Genomic DNA, 18,410 nt, shown 5'->3' on the forward strand with positions numbered 1-18,410 from the left:
GACTGCTTTGAAGCACGGCAACCCTTCTTCTGCGCATCATACAGCACGAACAAGGAATCCATCTTTCTGACCCGAGCTGTACGCTTGACATATATCTTCAAGGCCCACGCAGTATCCAGTGCCTCCGGAGGAGCAGAAGCGTCAGAACTGGACGGAATCACAATTGATTTAGATGAAACACGGAGACAACCTTCGTCAGGAACTGCTGTCTAGTCCGGAGCTCCGCTCTGTCCTCGTAAAAGACCAAGTAGGGACTTTTACACTATAAGGCCCCCAATTCTGAAACAAGTCGAGCAGAAGCCAGGGCCAGTAACATCACTGTCTTCCACGTGAGGTACTTGTCTTCTACCGTCATCAGAGGTTCAAACCAGGAGGACTGTAGAAATTTCAACACTACATCCAAATCCCAGGGTGCTGTAGGCGGCACAAAGGGAGGTTTTATGTGGAGTACCCCTTGCAAGAAGGTCTGAACTTCTGGCAATACTGCCAATTTCTTCTGAAAGAAAATTATTGTTATTTATTATTTATTTATGGGCAGCACAGATGGTGTAATGGTTAGCATTACTGCCTCACAGCACTGAGGTCGTGGGTTCTATTCCCACCATGACCCTAACTGTGTGGAGTTTGTATATTCTCCCTGTGCTAGCGTGGGTTTCCTCCGGGTACTCCGGTTTCCTCCCACAATCCAAAAATATACTGGCAGGTTAATGGGCTCCCAACAAATGAACCTTAGCGTGAATGTGTGTGCTTGTACGTGTGGTAAGGAATATAGATTGTAAGCTCCACTGGGGCAGGGACTGATGTGAATGGCCAAACACTCTCTGTAAAGCGCTGCGGAATATGTGTGCGCTATATAAATAACTGGTAATAAATAATAATAATAATAATAATAATAATAAGTGTTTTGACGTCACAGGTTTCCTGGCCTGGACCATGGTTGCAATAACCTTTTTGGAAAGGTCCTTGTGAGCTAGGATGTTCTGCTCAACCTCCATGCCGTCAAACGAAGTCGCCGTAAGTCCGGGTAGATGAACGGTCCATGTTGAAGAAGATCTCTTCTTAGTGGTAGAGGCCAAGGGTCTTCGACAGACATGTCCAGAAGATCCGCGTACCAAGCCCTCCGAGGCCAATCCGGGGCAATCAGAATTGCCATGGCACCTTGATTCCTGATTCGCTTCAGCACTCTTGGATGCAATGGGATCGGAGGAAACAGGTAGACCAGCCGGTATGGCCAAGGCGACGCCAGTGCATCCACCGCCCTGGCTGGAGGGTCCCTGGTCCGCGAGCAATACCAGGGAAGTTTCTTGTTGAGACGAGAAGCCATCATGTCTATTTGTGGGCAACCCCATTGGTCGATGATCTGCTGGAACACCAGATGATGGAGACTCCACTCCCTCGGGTGGAGATCGTGACGACTCAGGAAGTCCGCCACCCAGTTGTCCACAACCGCAATAAAGATTGCTGACATGGCTCTTGTGTTTCTTTCCGCCCAGAGGAGTATCTTTGACACCTCTCATTGTCGATTGACATACGCCACCGCCGTGGCGTTGTCCGACTGTACCTGGATTGCGTGATCCTTGAGTAGAGGAGATGCTTGGAGTAGAGCATTGTACATAGCCCGAAGTTCCAGAATGTTGATTGAAAGGAGGCTTTCGTGGGAAGACCACCTGCCCTGGAACTGCGCCCCTTGGGTGACAGCTCCACATCCTCTCTGACTTGCATCCGTCGTGAGGAGGGTCCAATCCTGAATTCCGAAACTCCTGCCCTCCAGGAGATTGGAGGACTGAAGCCACCACAGGAGGGAAATCCTGGCCTGAGGTGACAGCCGAATCTGAATTATCCGGTGCATCTGGAGATGTGATCCGAACTACTTGCTCAGGAGATCCAAATTAAATGTTCTGGTATGGAACCCCCCATATTGAATCGCCTCGTATGAGGCGACCATCTTCCTCAACAATCTGATGCAAAGATGGATGGAAACTTGCCAGGTCGGAGCACCATGCGGACCATCTCCTGAAGTGTTCTCGCCTTGTCCTCTGGTAGAAACACCTTCTGTGCCACAGTGTCCAGCAACAGTCCCAGGAACAGGAGCCTCTGAGTTGGCTCCAGGTGGGAATTCTGTAAGTTGAGGATCCACCCATGGTCGGACAAAAGACGGATGGTGCGGTTGATATGGAGCAACAAAAGTTCCCTGGATCTTGCCTTTATCAGGAGATCGTCTACATAAGGCACTACATTTATCCCTTGGATCCGGAGTTGAAGCATCATCTCCGCCATCACCTTCGTGAATACCCTCGGTGCTGTTGACAGGCCGAAGGGTAATGCCTGGAACTGGAAGTGATCGTCCAGCAGGGCAAACCGCAGGTACGCCTGATGAGCAGACCAAATCGGAATGTGGAGATAGGCGTCCTTGATATCTAAGTAGACCATAAATCCCTGGTCTTCCAGGCCCGCAATTACTGCACGCAGGGATTCCATCTTGAACTTAAACACCTTTAAGTAAGGATTTAAGGCCTTCAGATTCAGAATGGGTCTGACCGAACCGTCTACCTTCGGCACCACAAACAGGTTTTTAGTAAAACCCCTTGGACCAATTTTTGGATAGCCTGTTGTAACATAATACTTGCATATCCTCCAAAGCTGGTAAGCTTGATTTGAAAAATCATTGGGGATGGGGAGGGGGGCGAGGAGTACTGTCGAACTCCAGCTTGTAGCCCTGAGAAACGAGCTCCCTGACATCCTGGCAGGAGGACTCCCAGACGCGGCTGAAGTGACGCAGTCGAGCTCCCACCTCGAGATCCCCTAGGGGTGGGTTGGCACCGTCATGCTGAGGCTTTAGTGGAAGCAGAACTGGTGGACTGTTCCTGAGGACTGGTACTTGCAGGTTTTCTTGACTTACTTCTGGTACGTCTAACCGCATTGGAGGAACCTCTGGCCTTTGATCGAAATGTGCGAGACCGAAATGACTTGACAGACAGTCCCGGATAGGAACGTCTCGCCAGAGGGGAGAAACGTGGATTTCCCAGCAGTAACCTTGGAAATACAGGCATCCAGCTCAACCCCAAAAAGCCATTCCCCAGAAAAGGGGAGTGACTCCGCATTACGTTTGGATTCTGCGTCTGCAATCTACTGACGCAACCACAAGGCCCTGCGAGCCGACACCGCCATGGCCTACGTCCGAGCACTGATGTTCCTCATCTCCTTGAGGGAATCACAGAGGACACGAGTAGTGTCCTGAATGTATTTCAGGAGGGTAACCATGGTAACTAAGGGTATATCCCCCGAGAGGCCCCCCTGAATTTGCATGGCCCAAGAATGAATGGCATGGGTCATCCAGCAACCTGCAATGACGGTCTTTGGGAAAGGCCGGCTGCAGTGTATACAGATTTTAGGGTAGTTTCTATTTTTCTATCCCCAGGATCCTTCATGGTAAAGGAGCCTGGGGCAGGCAGCACCGCCTTTTTAGACAGGCTAGAGGCAGAGACATCTATGTTTGAATAAGTCATCTAACTCTGGAGATTCAGGGAAAGTGACATTGGGCTTGTTTTGCACAAAGAAAAACGACTGCTGTGAAGAAGAATCCTCTAGAGGGAGCTGCAACACATCCCTTATAGATTTGGAAAATGATAGCCACAGGTGTGCGCTGTTAACAACAGAATTATGCAGCTGGGGAACAGCTCAAAAGATGTTCATCCAACATCAGATAACAATTTAGAAAGAGAAAAATAAGAGGTTCACCCTGCGCTTATCTGTTAAAACATGTGATAGATGTTACACCTCAGTGAAGAGATATAGGGAAACGTGATTTACACACAAAATGAACAATAAATACTGAGCTTTTCAGAAAGGTAGTCCAACTTCAATTGCAGGTCCTCCTTTGAGATATATGATTCATCCTTTTTAATGAGGATCTGAAACAACATATGTGCTCCCCTCACATCCGCATGGTTAGCATAGGAGGGATAAGCACAATAATAGAATGATAGTGCAGCGTTCTTCACAAAAGCACAAGCTTTAATAGATTACACTTACAACACAGAAGATAAAAGATGGCATGTAAACATCCTCTTAGGACAAACACAGCAGCATAAAGAACATCTCACGGAGTTCCACTGATGTTCCAAGGAATAGTGGGAGGTGGAGAGCAGGTCCGGAATCTGCAATCACCCTCCGAGTGGATGTCCAGCGCCAAAGGATGTCCAAACGAGCAACTTAACAGCCCACACTTGAATGCGTTTTCGGACCACAATGGATCCTTCATCAGAAGTGTGGTACAAAAAGTTCCTTGTTCCTTTTTATTCCTTGGAACATCAGTGGAACTCCGTGAGATGTTCTTTATGCTGCTGTGTTTGTCCTAAGAGGATGTTTACATGCCATCTTTTATCTTCTGTGTTGTAAGTGTAATCTATTAAAGCTTGTGCTTTTTGTGAAGAACGCTGCACTATCATTCTATTATTGTGCTTATCCCTCCTATGCTAACCATGCGGATGTGAGGGGAGCACATATGTTGTTTCAGATCCTCATTAAAAAGGATGAATCATATATCTTAAAGGAGGACCTGCAATTGAAGTTGGACTACCTTTCTGAAAAGCTCAGTATTTATTGTGCATTTTGTGTGTAGATCACGTTTCCCTATATCTCTTCACTGAGGTGTAACATCTATCACATATTTTAACAGATAAGGGCAGGGTGAACACATCCCTTATAGCCAAAATGAGGGGTTCAATACCCTGAGTAGAATCGGGATCCCCACTAACGGGATCCAGGTCATCCCCACCATCTTGGACATCATCATCTGTATCAGAAAGCAGAGCAGGTAAACCACGCTTCTGGGGACCTGCATGGGAAAGCCCCCCTGTGCATCAGCCCTTGCAGCTAAATCTGCAACAGCTTGTTACAGTAGCTGCGTTTTCTGCACATTAGCAGTGAGCTGGGATGACATATCTGACATCATACTTTTACGAGACCCTAACCAATGGTGCTCTGTAACATCTCCCCCAACCTCTTCCCTAATTTGTGAAGATTGACTACATTGCTCACAGGAAACAGAGTCATTAGACAATGGAGAGAATCTTGTGTGACAGATACTGCACAGCTTGTGCTTACCCATATTCACAATAAGTACAAACACATACACTTACACACAGATAGTTATAATGCAAGCCTGCTTTTCCTATTGTATGTGAGGAGACACAAAGAGAGGGAGAAATACCAGCATGCCCAGTGCTGGACAGCCCCAGTGAGACTGTCAGCACTGTATCACAATAACACTAATAAATGCAGTCTGAATAGTGTACAACAGCGGCTCTCCTCCTTAGCTACACCCTGTATCAGTTTCCAGCGTGTCTGTGAGGCAGGAAGCGCTGGGTGTGTGCTGCTGATGGCTGCTGTAAGCAGAGGAAGGCGCCAAACGCAGCTGGTCCCGCTCTGAGGAAGCTCCACCCCCTCCAATGGCGCCGGAGCTATACACAATATACTGGCAAAGTCTCCCCTAAGCTTAAAACCTCACACATGTGCTTGGTTAAGCATGTTTGAGCCAGTGTAGTCACTGGGGATCCTAGCGGGACCCCCAGGGAGGGTCCCGTACATTGCGCCCGTGATCGGCCGCACTTTGAACCGGGGCCCCATGGTGTGTACTCACCACCGATGTCACCTACAGGCAGCGTTAAGGGTGTGCGGCGTGCTACGGCTGCGACAGCCAAGGCGCAGTGCCCCGCTGAACAAACAGCCCCTCAGGTCGGTGGTCCTGCAGCGGGGAAGCGGCTCTGCACCTCGCAAAGGCCGGTCCCCCCTAACTCCCACGGCGCAGGTATGCTGTTGTCCAGACAGCATACCGAAAAAAAGAAAAGATTTAAATGAAATTGAAGAAAAACTCTGGAGCTGCAGAGATGTGCATCCTCTCCTGAGGGCACTTTTTTCTAAACTGCCTGTAGGAGGGGGCATAGAGGGGAGGAGCCAGCACACCCAGCTGAAGAAATTTAAAGTGAACCGGCTCCTTTGGACCCCGTCTATACCCCATCGTACTAGTTTCCCCCAATATCCCTTATGGATGCTAGAGAAAAAATATTATAAGTGCAAACCTTAAAGTAAGCCCTAGCTCACAAAATAAAACAATGATTCTGCACATACTGCACCTCACACAGTTTCTTTAATTAGAAGTTCAATTTAATGGACTATTTTTATAACTCAAATCATTTCATATTCTATAATCAGGATAAACAAGTAAAAGCAAGATGCACACTTGGCGTAACTAATAATGGAGCCTGTGATATCATTCCTTCTCACCTAGTAGTGGACATTAATACTAGCGACATTTGGGCCAATGCATAGCGGGGATACCTAAGGAGGCTCTGAATAAAGAGATTGAATAATAAAACTGGCAGCAGCTGATGGTTAATGAATGGCTACGGTTAGTTACCTTCACTCATTGCCTTTCATGCAGAGACTGGCACCTTGGGGGTCATTCTGACTCGATCGCAAGCTGCAGTTTATGGCGAGGCACTGACATGTCAGTGTGAATGATCGTAGCTGTACCGGAATGACCCCCTTTATGCACTGCAGCTGCCTGACATAGACTAGTAGGACTTGCAACCCTGTGCCTTGTAGTATTTTATACTGTATGTCCTCTGAGCAGGTCTCTTCATTGCTGAAAACAGCTAACTAGTGCAGAACTATATGAATAATTGATCTTATGATAAACCATCTCATGGCTACATATTAGAAAATTCTTTCCGTTCTGGCAGGAGAACATAACACATTGAGGAATATAGACAGAATACAACTTACCTCATGTCCATATATTGTAGGGCACAGGGAGCTGCAATAATAATATAAATAAAAAACAAAGTTACTGAAGAACAGCAACTGCCATACTGCACTTTCTGCTAAATATTACCGAATAAAATACTGCATTTCATATTAAATATTGGAAACCGCAAAAGTAAAAATAAACATAAATAAAAAATAAAGACTATCTTTTTATATTGTTTTCTTTTAAATATATTGTTTAAATATGATACATTTTAGAAACACACAAACATGAATACAATCATACAGTGTTCTTTTCCAAAAGCCCACCCATGGCGCTCTTATATCTGTTTTAAGCCAATATAATAATAATCCTCAGTAGAATGATATTCCATTGAGTTTTCAAATAAGTTTATTTTAATTTAATTTTATTTATTTAATTAAAAGGCAAGAATTATTGCAAAGTTCTAACATTTGCTAAATACGTATGTGGACTTGTGTGTATTTTCAGATGTCTCCTTACACCTATTCCTTCTGCACCATATGGCAGGAGACATCTGGCACGATTCCTGTACTGCGTATTCTTTCCTCATCTTTGCATTTTGATTCACATATAGGGGGGTATCCAATTATCCGTGGTATGTTCCCGTGGATAATGGATTTGCCGGGGGCTATCCAATTAGTCCTGATAGCTGCCGTTTATTAGTGGTATGGTTTTGCCTGGATAAGCAGGCTTTTTTTCAGTCTGTTATATATTTTCGCACCAAAATCGTTTTTTTTTTCATGTTTAACAGTTGGATACTGGGAAAAAAAAACAGTGACAATGTTTTATAAAATCGTGAAAACACTGTTTTTCACTGCTGCAACATTTTTGGGGCTAATTGGATACCGCTGACAGTCTACTGGGTACTTCAGATTATATTTTTGTCACAAAAGATTTGGTATAAAGTCGCAGATGAAGGTTAGGCTTAGGCACCAGTGGCAAGGTTAGTTTTAGGCACCAGGGAGAGGGGTTAGATTTAGGGTTAAAATAACAAAAAACAGTGTCTACCTTTTCTGTGTCGATCATCTGCATGTTAACCTTTTCATTGCCGACCATCTGGTGTCAACCTACTGACTGTCTATATATACTGATCTTTTAATACACCCCTTCTGCGCATGTGCCAGATCAGGCATCCGCTCATGGATGGTGATTATTAGTGCATACTATCCCTGAAATGGGCATGTCTGGGACATAAATAATCCATCTCATAGGACTGTCGTGGGAGTGTCAGACGACTTCTGTGCTCAGAGTGCAGACCGGCGATGGGACGTCTATTTGAACCTGATCTTTTGCACACAGCATAGGGCTGGCGCAAGCCTAGATACTAAAGCTAATGACTACGGCAGTGCAGGCAAGAACAGTGGGCGGGACAGGCTTCCACCCGCATGGATATTACCATACAAAGGTAGATTCTCACGTTACCATAATATAGTCGGCAGACATGCGTGGCCGCAGATGAAGATGCGTCTGGCACAGGATCAACCCCGCAGATTGTAGAAATGTCAAGATGTATTTTATCTCTAGGCAACAGGCACGCTTCCATCCGGTCCCAGATTGTGTAGTAAATGCATAGACAGGCACATTTGTGCAAATTAAAAGAATTGAGCATCTGACCCCCCCCCCACTTCCCCACCCCTACTCGTAAATTGTTCCCTCACCTACCCACTACATTAAGGTGAACACTGCACACAAAGCCTAGTGTTATGATTCTAGCCCTAATATTAGGTAGATATGCACCATCAGTGAATGGTCTGTCAGTGTCGCTAATGAAGCCGGAACATAGCTGAATGTTGCTTAGCAAAGTGACTGTCTATTACGGACTTATTTATCCCTTTATGACATCTTGTCCATTTAAATGGACATTATAAACCAAAAGTATAGGTGAAACTCTGAAAATTAGAATATCATGCAAAAGTTCATTTATTTCAATAATTCAACTTAAAAGGTGAAACTAATATATTATATAGACTCATTACATGCGAAGTGAGATATTTCAAGACTTTATTTGTTATAATTTTGATGATTGTGGATTACATTTTAAGATTACCCCAAATCTAAAATCTCAGAAAATTAGAATATTGTGAAAGTGTAACACACTAATCAGCTAATTAATCCAAACCACCTGCAAAGGGTTCCTGAGCCTTTAAATTGTCTCTCAGTCTGGTTCAGTACTATTCACAATCATGGGGAAGACTGCTGACCTGACAGTTGTGCAGAAAATAAGAATTTACTCACCGGTAATTCTATTTCTCGTAGTCCGTAGTGGATGCTGGGAACTCCGTAAGGACCATGGGGAATAGACGGGTTCCGCAGGAGACTGGGCACTCTAAAAGAAAGATTAGGTACTATCTGGTGTGCACTGGCTCCTCCCTCTATGCCCCTCCTCCAGACCTCAGTTAGGGAAACTGTGCCCGGAAGAGCTGACACAACAAGGAAAGGATTTGGAATCCAGGGTAAGACTCATACCAGCCACACCAATCACACTGTACAACTTGTGATAACCATACCCAGTTAACAGTATGAACAACAACTGAGCCTCCATGTACGGATGGCTCATAACAATAACCCTTTAGTGAAGCAATAACTATATACATGTATTGCAGAGAGTCCGCACTTGGGACGGGCGCCCAGCATCCACTACGGACTACGAGAAATAGAATTACCGGTGAGTAAATTCTTATTTTCTCTGACGTCCTAGTGGATGCTGGGAACTCCGTAAGGACCATGGGGATTATACCAAAGCTCCCAAACGGGCGGGAGAGTGCGGATGACTCTGCAGCACCGAATGAGCAAACTCAAGGTCCTCCTCAGCCAGGGTATCAAACTTGTAGAATTTTGCAAATGTGTTTGAACCCGACCAAGTAGCAACTCGGCAAAGCTGTAATGCCGAGACCCCTCGGGCAGCCGCCCAAGAAGAGCCCACCTTCCTTGTGGAATGGGCCTTCACCGATTTTGGATGCGGAAATCCAGCCGCAGAATGAGCCTGCTGAATCATGCTACAGATCCAGCGAGCAATAGTTTGCTTTGAAGCAGGAGCACCCAGCTTGTTGGGTGCATGCAGGATAAATAGCGAGTCAGTTTTCCTGACTCCAGCCGTCCTGGAAACATACATTTTCAAAGCCCGGACTACGTCCAGCAACTTGGAATCCTCCAAGTCCCGAGTAGCCGCAGGCACCACAATAGGTTGGTTCAAATGAAACGCTGATACCACCTTTGGGAGAAATTGGGGACGAGTCCTCAATTCTGCCCTGTCCATATGGAAGATCAGATATGGGCTTTTACATGACAAAGCCGCCAATTCTGACACACGCCTAGCCGAAGCTAAGGCCAACAACATGACCACCTTCCACGTGAAATACTTTAGCTCCACGGTCTTAAGTGGCTCAAACCAGTGTGATTTTAGGAAATCCAACACAACGTTAAGATCCCAAGGTGCCACTGGAGGCACAAAAGGGGGCTGAATATGCAGCACTCCCTTAACAAACGTCTGAACTTCAGGCAGTGAAGCCAGTTCTTTTTGAAAGGATAGATAGGGCCGAAATCTGGACCTTTATGGATCCTAATTTTAGGCCCATAGACACTCCTGACTGTAGGAAGTACAGGAATCGACCCAGCTGGAATTCCTCTGTAGGGGCCTTCATGGCCTCACACCAAGCAACATATTTTCGCCATATTCGGTGATAATGTTTTGCGGTCACGTCTTTCCTAGCCTTTATCAGCGTAGGAATAACTTAATCTGGAATGCCCTTTTCCGCTAGGATCCGGCGTTCAACCGCCATGCCGTCAAACGCAGCAGCGGTAAGTCTTGGAACAGACAGGGCCCCTGTTGTAACAGGTCCTGTCTGAGAGGCAGAGGCCATGGGTCCTCTGAGATTATTTCTTGTAGTTCTGGGTAACAAGTTCTTCTTGGCCAATCCGGAACGATGAGTATAGTTCTTACTCCTCTCTTTCTTACTATCCTCAGTACCTTGGGTATGAGAGGAAGAGGAGGGAACACATAAATCGACTAGTACACCCACGGTGTCACTAGTGTGTCCACAGCTATCGCCTGAGGGTCCCTTGACCTGGCGCAATATTTTTTTAGCTTTTTGTTGAGGCGGGACGCCATCATGTCCACCAGTGGCAGTTCCCAACGATTTACAATCTGTGTGAAGACTTCTTGATGAAGTCCCCACTCTCCCGGGTGGAGGTCGTGCCTGCTGAGGAAGTCTGCTTCCCAGTTGTCCACTCCCGGGATGAACACTGCTGACAGTGCTAGCACGTGATTCTCCGCCCATCGAAGAATCCTTGTGGCTTCTGCCATTGCCATCCTGCTTCTCGTGCCGCCCTGGCGGTTTACATGGGCGACCGCCGTGATGTTGTCTGACTGAATCAGTACAGGTTGGTTTTGAAGCAGGGGCTCTGCTTGACTCAGGGCGTTGTAAATGGCCCTTAGTTCCAGTATATTTATGTGTAGTGAAGTCTCCAGACTTGACCACTGTCCTTGGAAGTTTCTTCCCTGAGTGACTGCCCCCCATCCTCGGAGGCTTGCATCCGTGGTCACCAGGTCCCAGTCCTGTATCCCGAACCTGCGGCCCTCGAGAAGATGAGCACTCCGCAGCCACCACAGCAGAGACACCCTGGCCCTTGGGGACAGGGTGATCAACCGATGCATCTGAAGATGCGATCCGGACCATTTGTCCAACAGATCCCACTGAAAGATCCTTGCATGGAACCTGCCGAAGGGAATTGCTTCGTAAGAAGCCACCATCTTTCCCAGGACTCGCGTGCAGTGATGCACCGACACCTGTTTTGTTTCAGGAGGTCCCTGACCAGAGATGACAATTCCTGGGCCTTCTCCACCGGGAGAAACACCTTCTTCTGTTCTGTGTCCAGAATCATGCCCAGGAAAAGGAGACGCGTCGCAGGAATCAGCTGCGACTTTGGGATATTCAGAATCCAGCCGTGCTGTTGCAACACTTCCTGAGAGAGTGCTACGCTGAGCAACAACTGCTCTCTGGACCTCGCCTTTATGAGGAGATCGTCCAAGTACGGGATAATTAGAACTCCCTTCTTCCGAAGGAGTATCATCATTTCGGCCATTACCTTGGTAAATATTCTCGGTGCCGTGGAGAGACCAAACGGCAACGTCTGGAATTGGTAATGACAGTCTTGTACCACAAACCTGAGGTATTCCTGGTGAGGTGGGTAAATTGGGACATGCACGTAAGCATCTTTTATGTCCAGCGACACCATAAAATCCCCCTCTTCCAGGCTTGCAATGACCGCTCTGAGCGATTCCATTTTGAACTTGAACTTCTTTATATAAGTGTTCAAGGATTTTAAATTCAGGATGGGTCTCACCGAACCGTCCGGTTTCGGTACCACAAACATTGTGGAATAGTAACCCCTGCCCTGTTGAAGGAGGGGGACCTTGATTATCACCTGCTGGAGGTACAGCTTGTGAATTGCCGCCAGTACTTCCTCCCTTTCCCTGGGAGCAGCTGGCAAGGCTGATTTGAGGTAACGGCAAGGAGGAGTCGCCTCGAACTCCAGCTTGTATCCCTGAGATACAATTTGTACAGCCCAGAGATCCACTTGTGAGCGAACCCACTGGTTGCTGAAGTTTCGGAGACGCGCCCCCACCGCACCTGGCTCCGCCTGTGGAGCCCCAACGTCATGCGGTGGACTTAGTGGAAGCAGGGGAGGATTTTTGTTCCTGGGAACTGGCTGCCTGGTGCAGTTTCTTTCCTCTACCCTTGCCTCTGGCCAGAAAGGATGCTCCTCTGACCCGCTTGCCTTTCTGAGGCCGAAAGGACTGCATTTGATAATACGGTGCTTTCTTAGGCTGTGAGGGAACCTGAGGTAAAAAAGTCGACTTCCCAGCAGTTGCTGTGGATACGAGGTCCGAGAGACCGTCCCCAAACAATTCCTCACCCTTATAAGGCAAAACCTCCATGTGTTTTTTAGAATCAGCATCACCTGCCCACTGCCGAGTCCATAATACTCTCCTGGCAGAAATGGACATTGCATTAATTCTAGATGCCAGCAGGCAAATGTCCCTCTGTGCATCCTGCATATATAAGACGACGTCTTTTATATGTTCGATGGTTAGCAAAATAGTATCCCTGTCCAGGGAATCAATGTTGTCTGACAGGGTATCAGTCCATGCTGCTGCAGCACTACACATCCAGGCTGAAGCAATAGCAGGTCTCAGTAGAGTACCAGAGTGTGTATACACAGACTTCAGGATAGCTTCCTGCTTTCTATCCGCAGGATCCTTTAGGGCGGCCGTATCCTGAGACGGCAGTGCCACCGTTTTAGATAAGCGTGTTAGCGCCTTGTCCACCCTAGGGGATGTTTCCCAACGTAACCTATCCGTTGGCGGGAAAGGGTACGCCATCAGTAACCTCTTAGAAATTACTAGTTTCTTATCAGGGGAACTCCACGCTTCTTCACACAACTCATTTAATTCATCAGATGGGGGAAAAGTCACTGGCTGCTTTTTCTCCCCAAACATAGTACCCCTCTTGGTGGTAACCGGGTTAATATCAGAAATGTGCAATACATCTTTCATTGCAGTAATCATGCATCGGATGGCTTTTGTAGACTGTACATTTGTCTCATCCTCATCTACACTGGAGTCAGACTCTGTGTCGATATCTGTGTCTACCATCAGAGCTAGCTGGCGTTTATGAGCCCCTGACGGCTTCTGAGTCGCCTGGGCAGGCGCTTGCTGAGACCCCGGCTGTCCCAAGGCTGCTGCGTCATCGAACCTTTTATGTAAGGAGTTGACACTGTCGGTTAAGACCTTCCACATATCCATCCAATCAGGTGTCGGCCTCGTCGGGGGCGACACCACACTTATCTGCCTCTGCTCCGCCTCCACGCAACCCTCCTCATCAAACATGTCGACACAGCCGTACCGACACACCGCACACACACAGGGAATGCTCAGACTGAGGACAGGACCCCACAAAGTCCTTTGGGGAGACAGGGAGAGAGTATGCCAGCACACACCACAGCGCTATATAACACAGGGATGTACACTATAATAAGTGATTTTTCCCAATAGCTGCTTACTTATCTTATTTGCGCCTAAATTTAAGTGCCCCCCCTCTCTTTTTTACCCTTCTTGTATCCAGATACTGCAGGGGAGAGCCTGGGGAGCTGCTTCCAGCGGAACTGTGAAGGGAAAATGGCGCTGGTGTGCTGAGGAAGAAGGCCCCGCCCCCTCAGCGGCGGGCTTCTGTCCCGCGTTTTGTGAGACTTAATGGCGGGGGTTTGCACACATATACAGTGACAGACTGTATTATGTGTATAATTTGTGCCAAAAGGTATTATAATTGCTGCCCAGGGCGCCCCCCCCCCCCCCCCCCCCAGCGTCCGGCACCCTACAGTGACCGGAGTGAGTGGTGTGCTGTGGGAGCAATGGCGCACAGCTGCAGTGCTGTGCGCTACCTTAATGAAGACAGGAGTCTTCAGCCGCCGTTTTCGTCGTTTCTTCTGTCTTCTGGCTCTGCAAGGGGGACGGCGGCGCGGCTCCGGGAACGGACGATCGAGGTCAGGCCCTGTGTTCGAACCCTCTGGAGCTAATGGTGTCCAGTAGCCTAAGAAGCACAAGCTAGCTGCACGCAGGTAGGTTTGCTTCTCTCCCCTCAGTCCCACGTAGCAGTGAGTCTGTTGCCAGCAGATCTCACTGAAAATAAAAAACCTAACAAATACTTTCTTTTCTAGAAAGCTCAGGAGAGCCCACTAGGAGCACCCAGCTCTGGCCGGGCACAGATTCTAACTGAGGTCTGGAGGAGGGGCATAGAGGGAGGAGCCAGTGCACACCAGATAGTACCTAATCTTTCTTTTAGAGTGCCCAGTCTCCTGCGGAGCCCGTCTATTCCCCATGGTCCTTACGGAGTTCCCAGCATCCACTAGGACGTCAGAGAAAACCATCACTGACACCCTCCACAAGGAAGGAAAGCCTCGAAAGGAAATTGCAAAAGAAGTTGTATGTTCTCAAAGTGCTGTATCAAAGCACATGCATAGGAAGTTAAGTGGGAGGGAAAAGTGTGGAAGAAAAAGGTGCACAAGCAGCAGGGATGAACACAGCCTGGAGAGGATTGTCAGGAAAAGGCCATTCAAAAGTGAGGGGAGCTTCACAAGGAGTGGACTGAGGCTGGAGTTAGTGCATCAAAAGCCACCACACACAGACGGATCCTGGACCTGGGCTAAAGAAAGAAAGAACTGGTCTGTTGCTCAGCGGTCCAAAGTCCTCTTTTCTGATGAGAGCAAATTTTGCATCTCATTTGGAAACCAAGGTCCCAGAGTATGGAGGAAGAATGGAGAGGCAAACAATCCAATATGCTTGAAGTCCAATGTGAAGTTTCCACAGTCTGTGTTGATTTGGGGAGCCATGTCATCTGCTGGTGTTGGTCCACTGTGCTTTATTAAGTCCAGAGTCAACGCAGCCATCTACCAGGACATTTTAGAGCACTTCATGCTTCCTTCAGCAGGCAAGCTTTACGGAGATGCTGACTTACCCACACTGCCAAAAGCACCAAAACCTGGTTCAATAACCATGGGATTACTGTGCTGGATTGGCGCGCAAACTCGCCTGACCTGAACCCCATAGAGAATCTATGGTGCATTGCCAAGAGAAAGATGAGAGACATGAGACCGAACAATGCAGAAGAGCTGAATGGCGCTATTGAAGCATCCTGGTCTTCATAACACCTCAGCAGTGCCACAGGCTGATAGAATCCATGCCACACCGCATTGAGGCAGTAATTCATACAAAAGGGGCCCAAACCAAGTACTGAGTACATATGCATGATTATACTTTTCAGAGGGATGACAATTCTGTATTTAAAATACTATTTTTATTCATCATAGATAGCCCTAATCAGGCGATAAGAACACACATGCACACCCTTCCGTACAAGAAGGAAGAGGTTAGTGAGTAAAAGGATCCTCAAATCAGGTGCGTAAGGGTGGGATCCCTGTGGATCCTGTGGACTTAGGAGAAAAAACATTTTCAACGGTAAGTTCTTACCATAACGTATATTTCTCCGGCAGGGTCCACAGGTTATCCACAGGATAACAATAGGATTTCCCAAAGCAATTTAGTGGTGGGGACGCTCCTCATTGGACAGGAGAATCATTTGCACGAATTCAGCGTCATGAGAGGCAAAGGTATCCATGGCATAATGTCTAATAAATGTGTTAATGGAAGACCATGTGGCTGCCTTACATATCTGTTCTGCTGAAGCACCACGCTGTGCTGCCCATGATGGACCTACCTTACGAGTAGAGTGAGCAGAGACATTAGCCGGAACAGGGAGATCAGCTTGAGAATATGCTTCTGAAATCGTCATCCGAAGCCATCATGCCAGTGTCTGTTTATCAGCAGACCATCCTCTCTTGTGAAATCCGTAGAGAATGAAAAGAGAATCTTTCTGATGGCACTGGTACAATCCACGTAAATCCTTAATGCACGGACCACGTCCAGCGATGTATCTCCCGCAGAAAGGCCCGGTACCTGGAAAGCCGGGACTACAATTTCTTCATTAAGGTGGAATTTAGACACCACCTTTGGAAGATACCCAGAACTAGTTCTGAGAACTGCTTTATCTGGATAAAAAAAAATCAGAAATGGGGGAAGGACATGATAATGCCTCTAAATCTGATACTCTTCTAGCTGACGCCATACCCAGTATAAAGAGAACTTTAGCTGTCAACCATTTAAGATCCACTTTATTAAGTGGTTCAAATGGGGCAACTTGAAGGGCTTTCAGGACTAGACTTAAGTCCCAAGGCACTGTAGGAGGAACAAAAGGATGTTGAATGTGCAGCATTCCCTGGAAAAAAGTACGCACATCCTTTAAGTTGGCAATTTTCTTTTGTAACCATACAGTCAATGCTGACACTTGCACTCTCAAGGAAGCCACCTTCAAACCTTTATCCATTCCTGCCTGAAGGAATGCTAAGACCCTGGAAACTCTGAAAGACTTAGGGTCCATTTTCCGTTCACTGCACCAATGAATATAGGTTTGACATATTCGGTGATAAATGCGAGCTGAGGAAGGTTTCCTTGCTCTGAGCATAGTTTGAATTACCTGTTGTGAGAATACTCTTGACTTCAGGATAGAGGTTTCAAGAGCCACGCCGTCAAAGACAGTCGATCCAGATGTCTGTGATAACAAGGACCCTGCATCAGTAGATCTGGACGTTGAGGGAGCAGGAGTGGAGCATCCATCAACATTCTCTGCAGATCTGTGTACCAATGCCTTATAGGCCAAGCCGGAGCTATTAGTATCACGGCACCTTTCCCTTACTTTATCTTTTTCACCACCCTGGGTAATAGGGTGATTGGAGGAAACGCATAAGCCAGATGAAAGTCCCATCTCACCGACAGGGTATCCACAACAATCGCTCTGGGATCCTTTGTTCTTGACCCGTATGCGAGAACTTTGTTGTTCAGACGGGACGCCATGAGATCTATCTCTGGCAACCCCCACTTGTCTACTAGAGTCTGGAAGACCTCCGGGTGTAGAGCCCATTCGCTTGCCTGAATGGCGTGTCGACTGAGAAAGTCCGCTTCCCAGTTTAGGAATCCCGGAATAAACACTGCAGACAAGGCTGGATGATGAAGTTCTGCCCACTTTAGTATGTGACTTACCTCCTTCATCGCTTTTCGGCTGCGAGTTCCTCCCTGATGGTTGAGGTACGCTACTGCCGTCGCATTGTCCGAGCGGATCTGGACTGATTTTCCCCGAAGAATGTCTTTTGCCTGAATCAATGCCATGTATATGGCCTGAAGTTCCAATATATTTATTGGCAGGCAACCTTATTCCTTGGTCCATTGCCCCTGGAAACACAACCTTCCTGACACTGCTCCCCAGCCCTGGAGACTGGCATCTGTCATCAGAATTTCACAATCTGATATCCAAAAGGGTCTCCCCTTGTCCAGATGAGATGTCTGTAGCCACCAGGCTAATGACCTTCTTACTTCTATCGTAAGAACCATAGTCTGTGTTTTTATCATCTGATGCAACCCATTCCATTTGGCAAGACTCAGACGCTGCAAAGGCCTCAAGTGGAATTGTGCATACTCCACCATGTCGATTGTTGACACCATCAAACCCATCACACGCATTGCTGTGTGAATGGCTACCTTTTGACTGTGTAGCAAGTCCTGAATCATTGACTGAACCTTGGATATCTTGTTCAGAGGTAACATTACTCTCTGAAGATTTGAATCCAGTACAGTCCCCAAGTGAGTCATCCGCTGTGATTGAAACAGAGATGATTTTGCCCAATTTATGACCCACCTGTGCTGCTGCAGACACGTTATTGTCTGTTGCAGATGACATAGGAGCAATTCCTGTGACTGTGCCAGGATTAAAAGATCGTCGAGGTATGGAAAAATTCTTATCCCCTGCTGGCGGAGATAAGCTGCCATTACTACCATAATCTTGGTAAATACTCTGGGGCTGTGGCTAACCCAAAAGGTAGGGTCTGGAACTGAAAATGCTGTTGGAGGATAGCGAACCTGAGATAGCACTGATGGGACAGTGCTATAGGAACATGTAGGTAAGCATCCTGTATATCCAGGGATACCATATAATCCCCTGGCTCCATGGCCAAA

General features: G+C 47.2%; 1 protein-coding gene across 5 annotated transcripts in view; it reads right to left on the reverse strand.

Moving 5' to 3' along the window:
• The window catches only part of MCM8 (minichromosome maintenance 8 homologous recombination repair factor), a 182,585-nt gene that overhangs the window by 115,696 nt on the left and 48,479 nt on the right, over positions 1-18,410 (reverse strand). For all 5 annotated transcript variants that reach the window (XM_063918595.1, XM_063918592.1, XM_063918593.1 and 2 more), the window contains one exon: positions 6,787-6,817. In XM_063918595.1, coding sequence (XP_063774665.1) covers positions 6,787-6,817 — 31 coding nt within the window. The remainder of the gene's footprint in view (positions 1-6,786; positions 6,818-18,410) is intronic.

The sequence above is a fragment of the Pseudophryne corroboree genome, chromosome 4, assembly GCF_028390025.1.
Source record: "Pseudophryne corroboree isolate aPseCor3 chromosome 4, aPseCor3.hap2, whole genome shotgun sequence".
NCBI classification, from domain to species: domain Eukaryota; kingdom Metazoa; phylum Chordata; class Amphibia; order Anura; family Myobatrachidae; genus Pseudophryne; species Pseudophryne corroboree.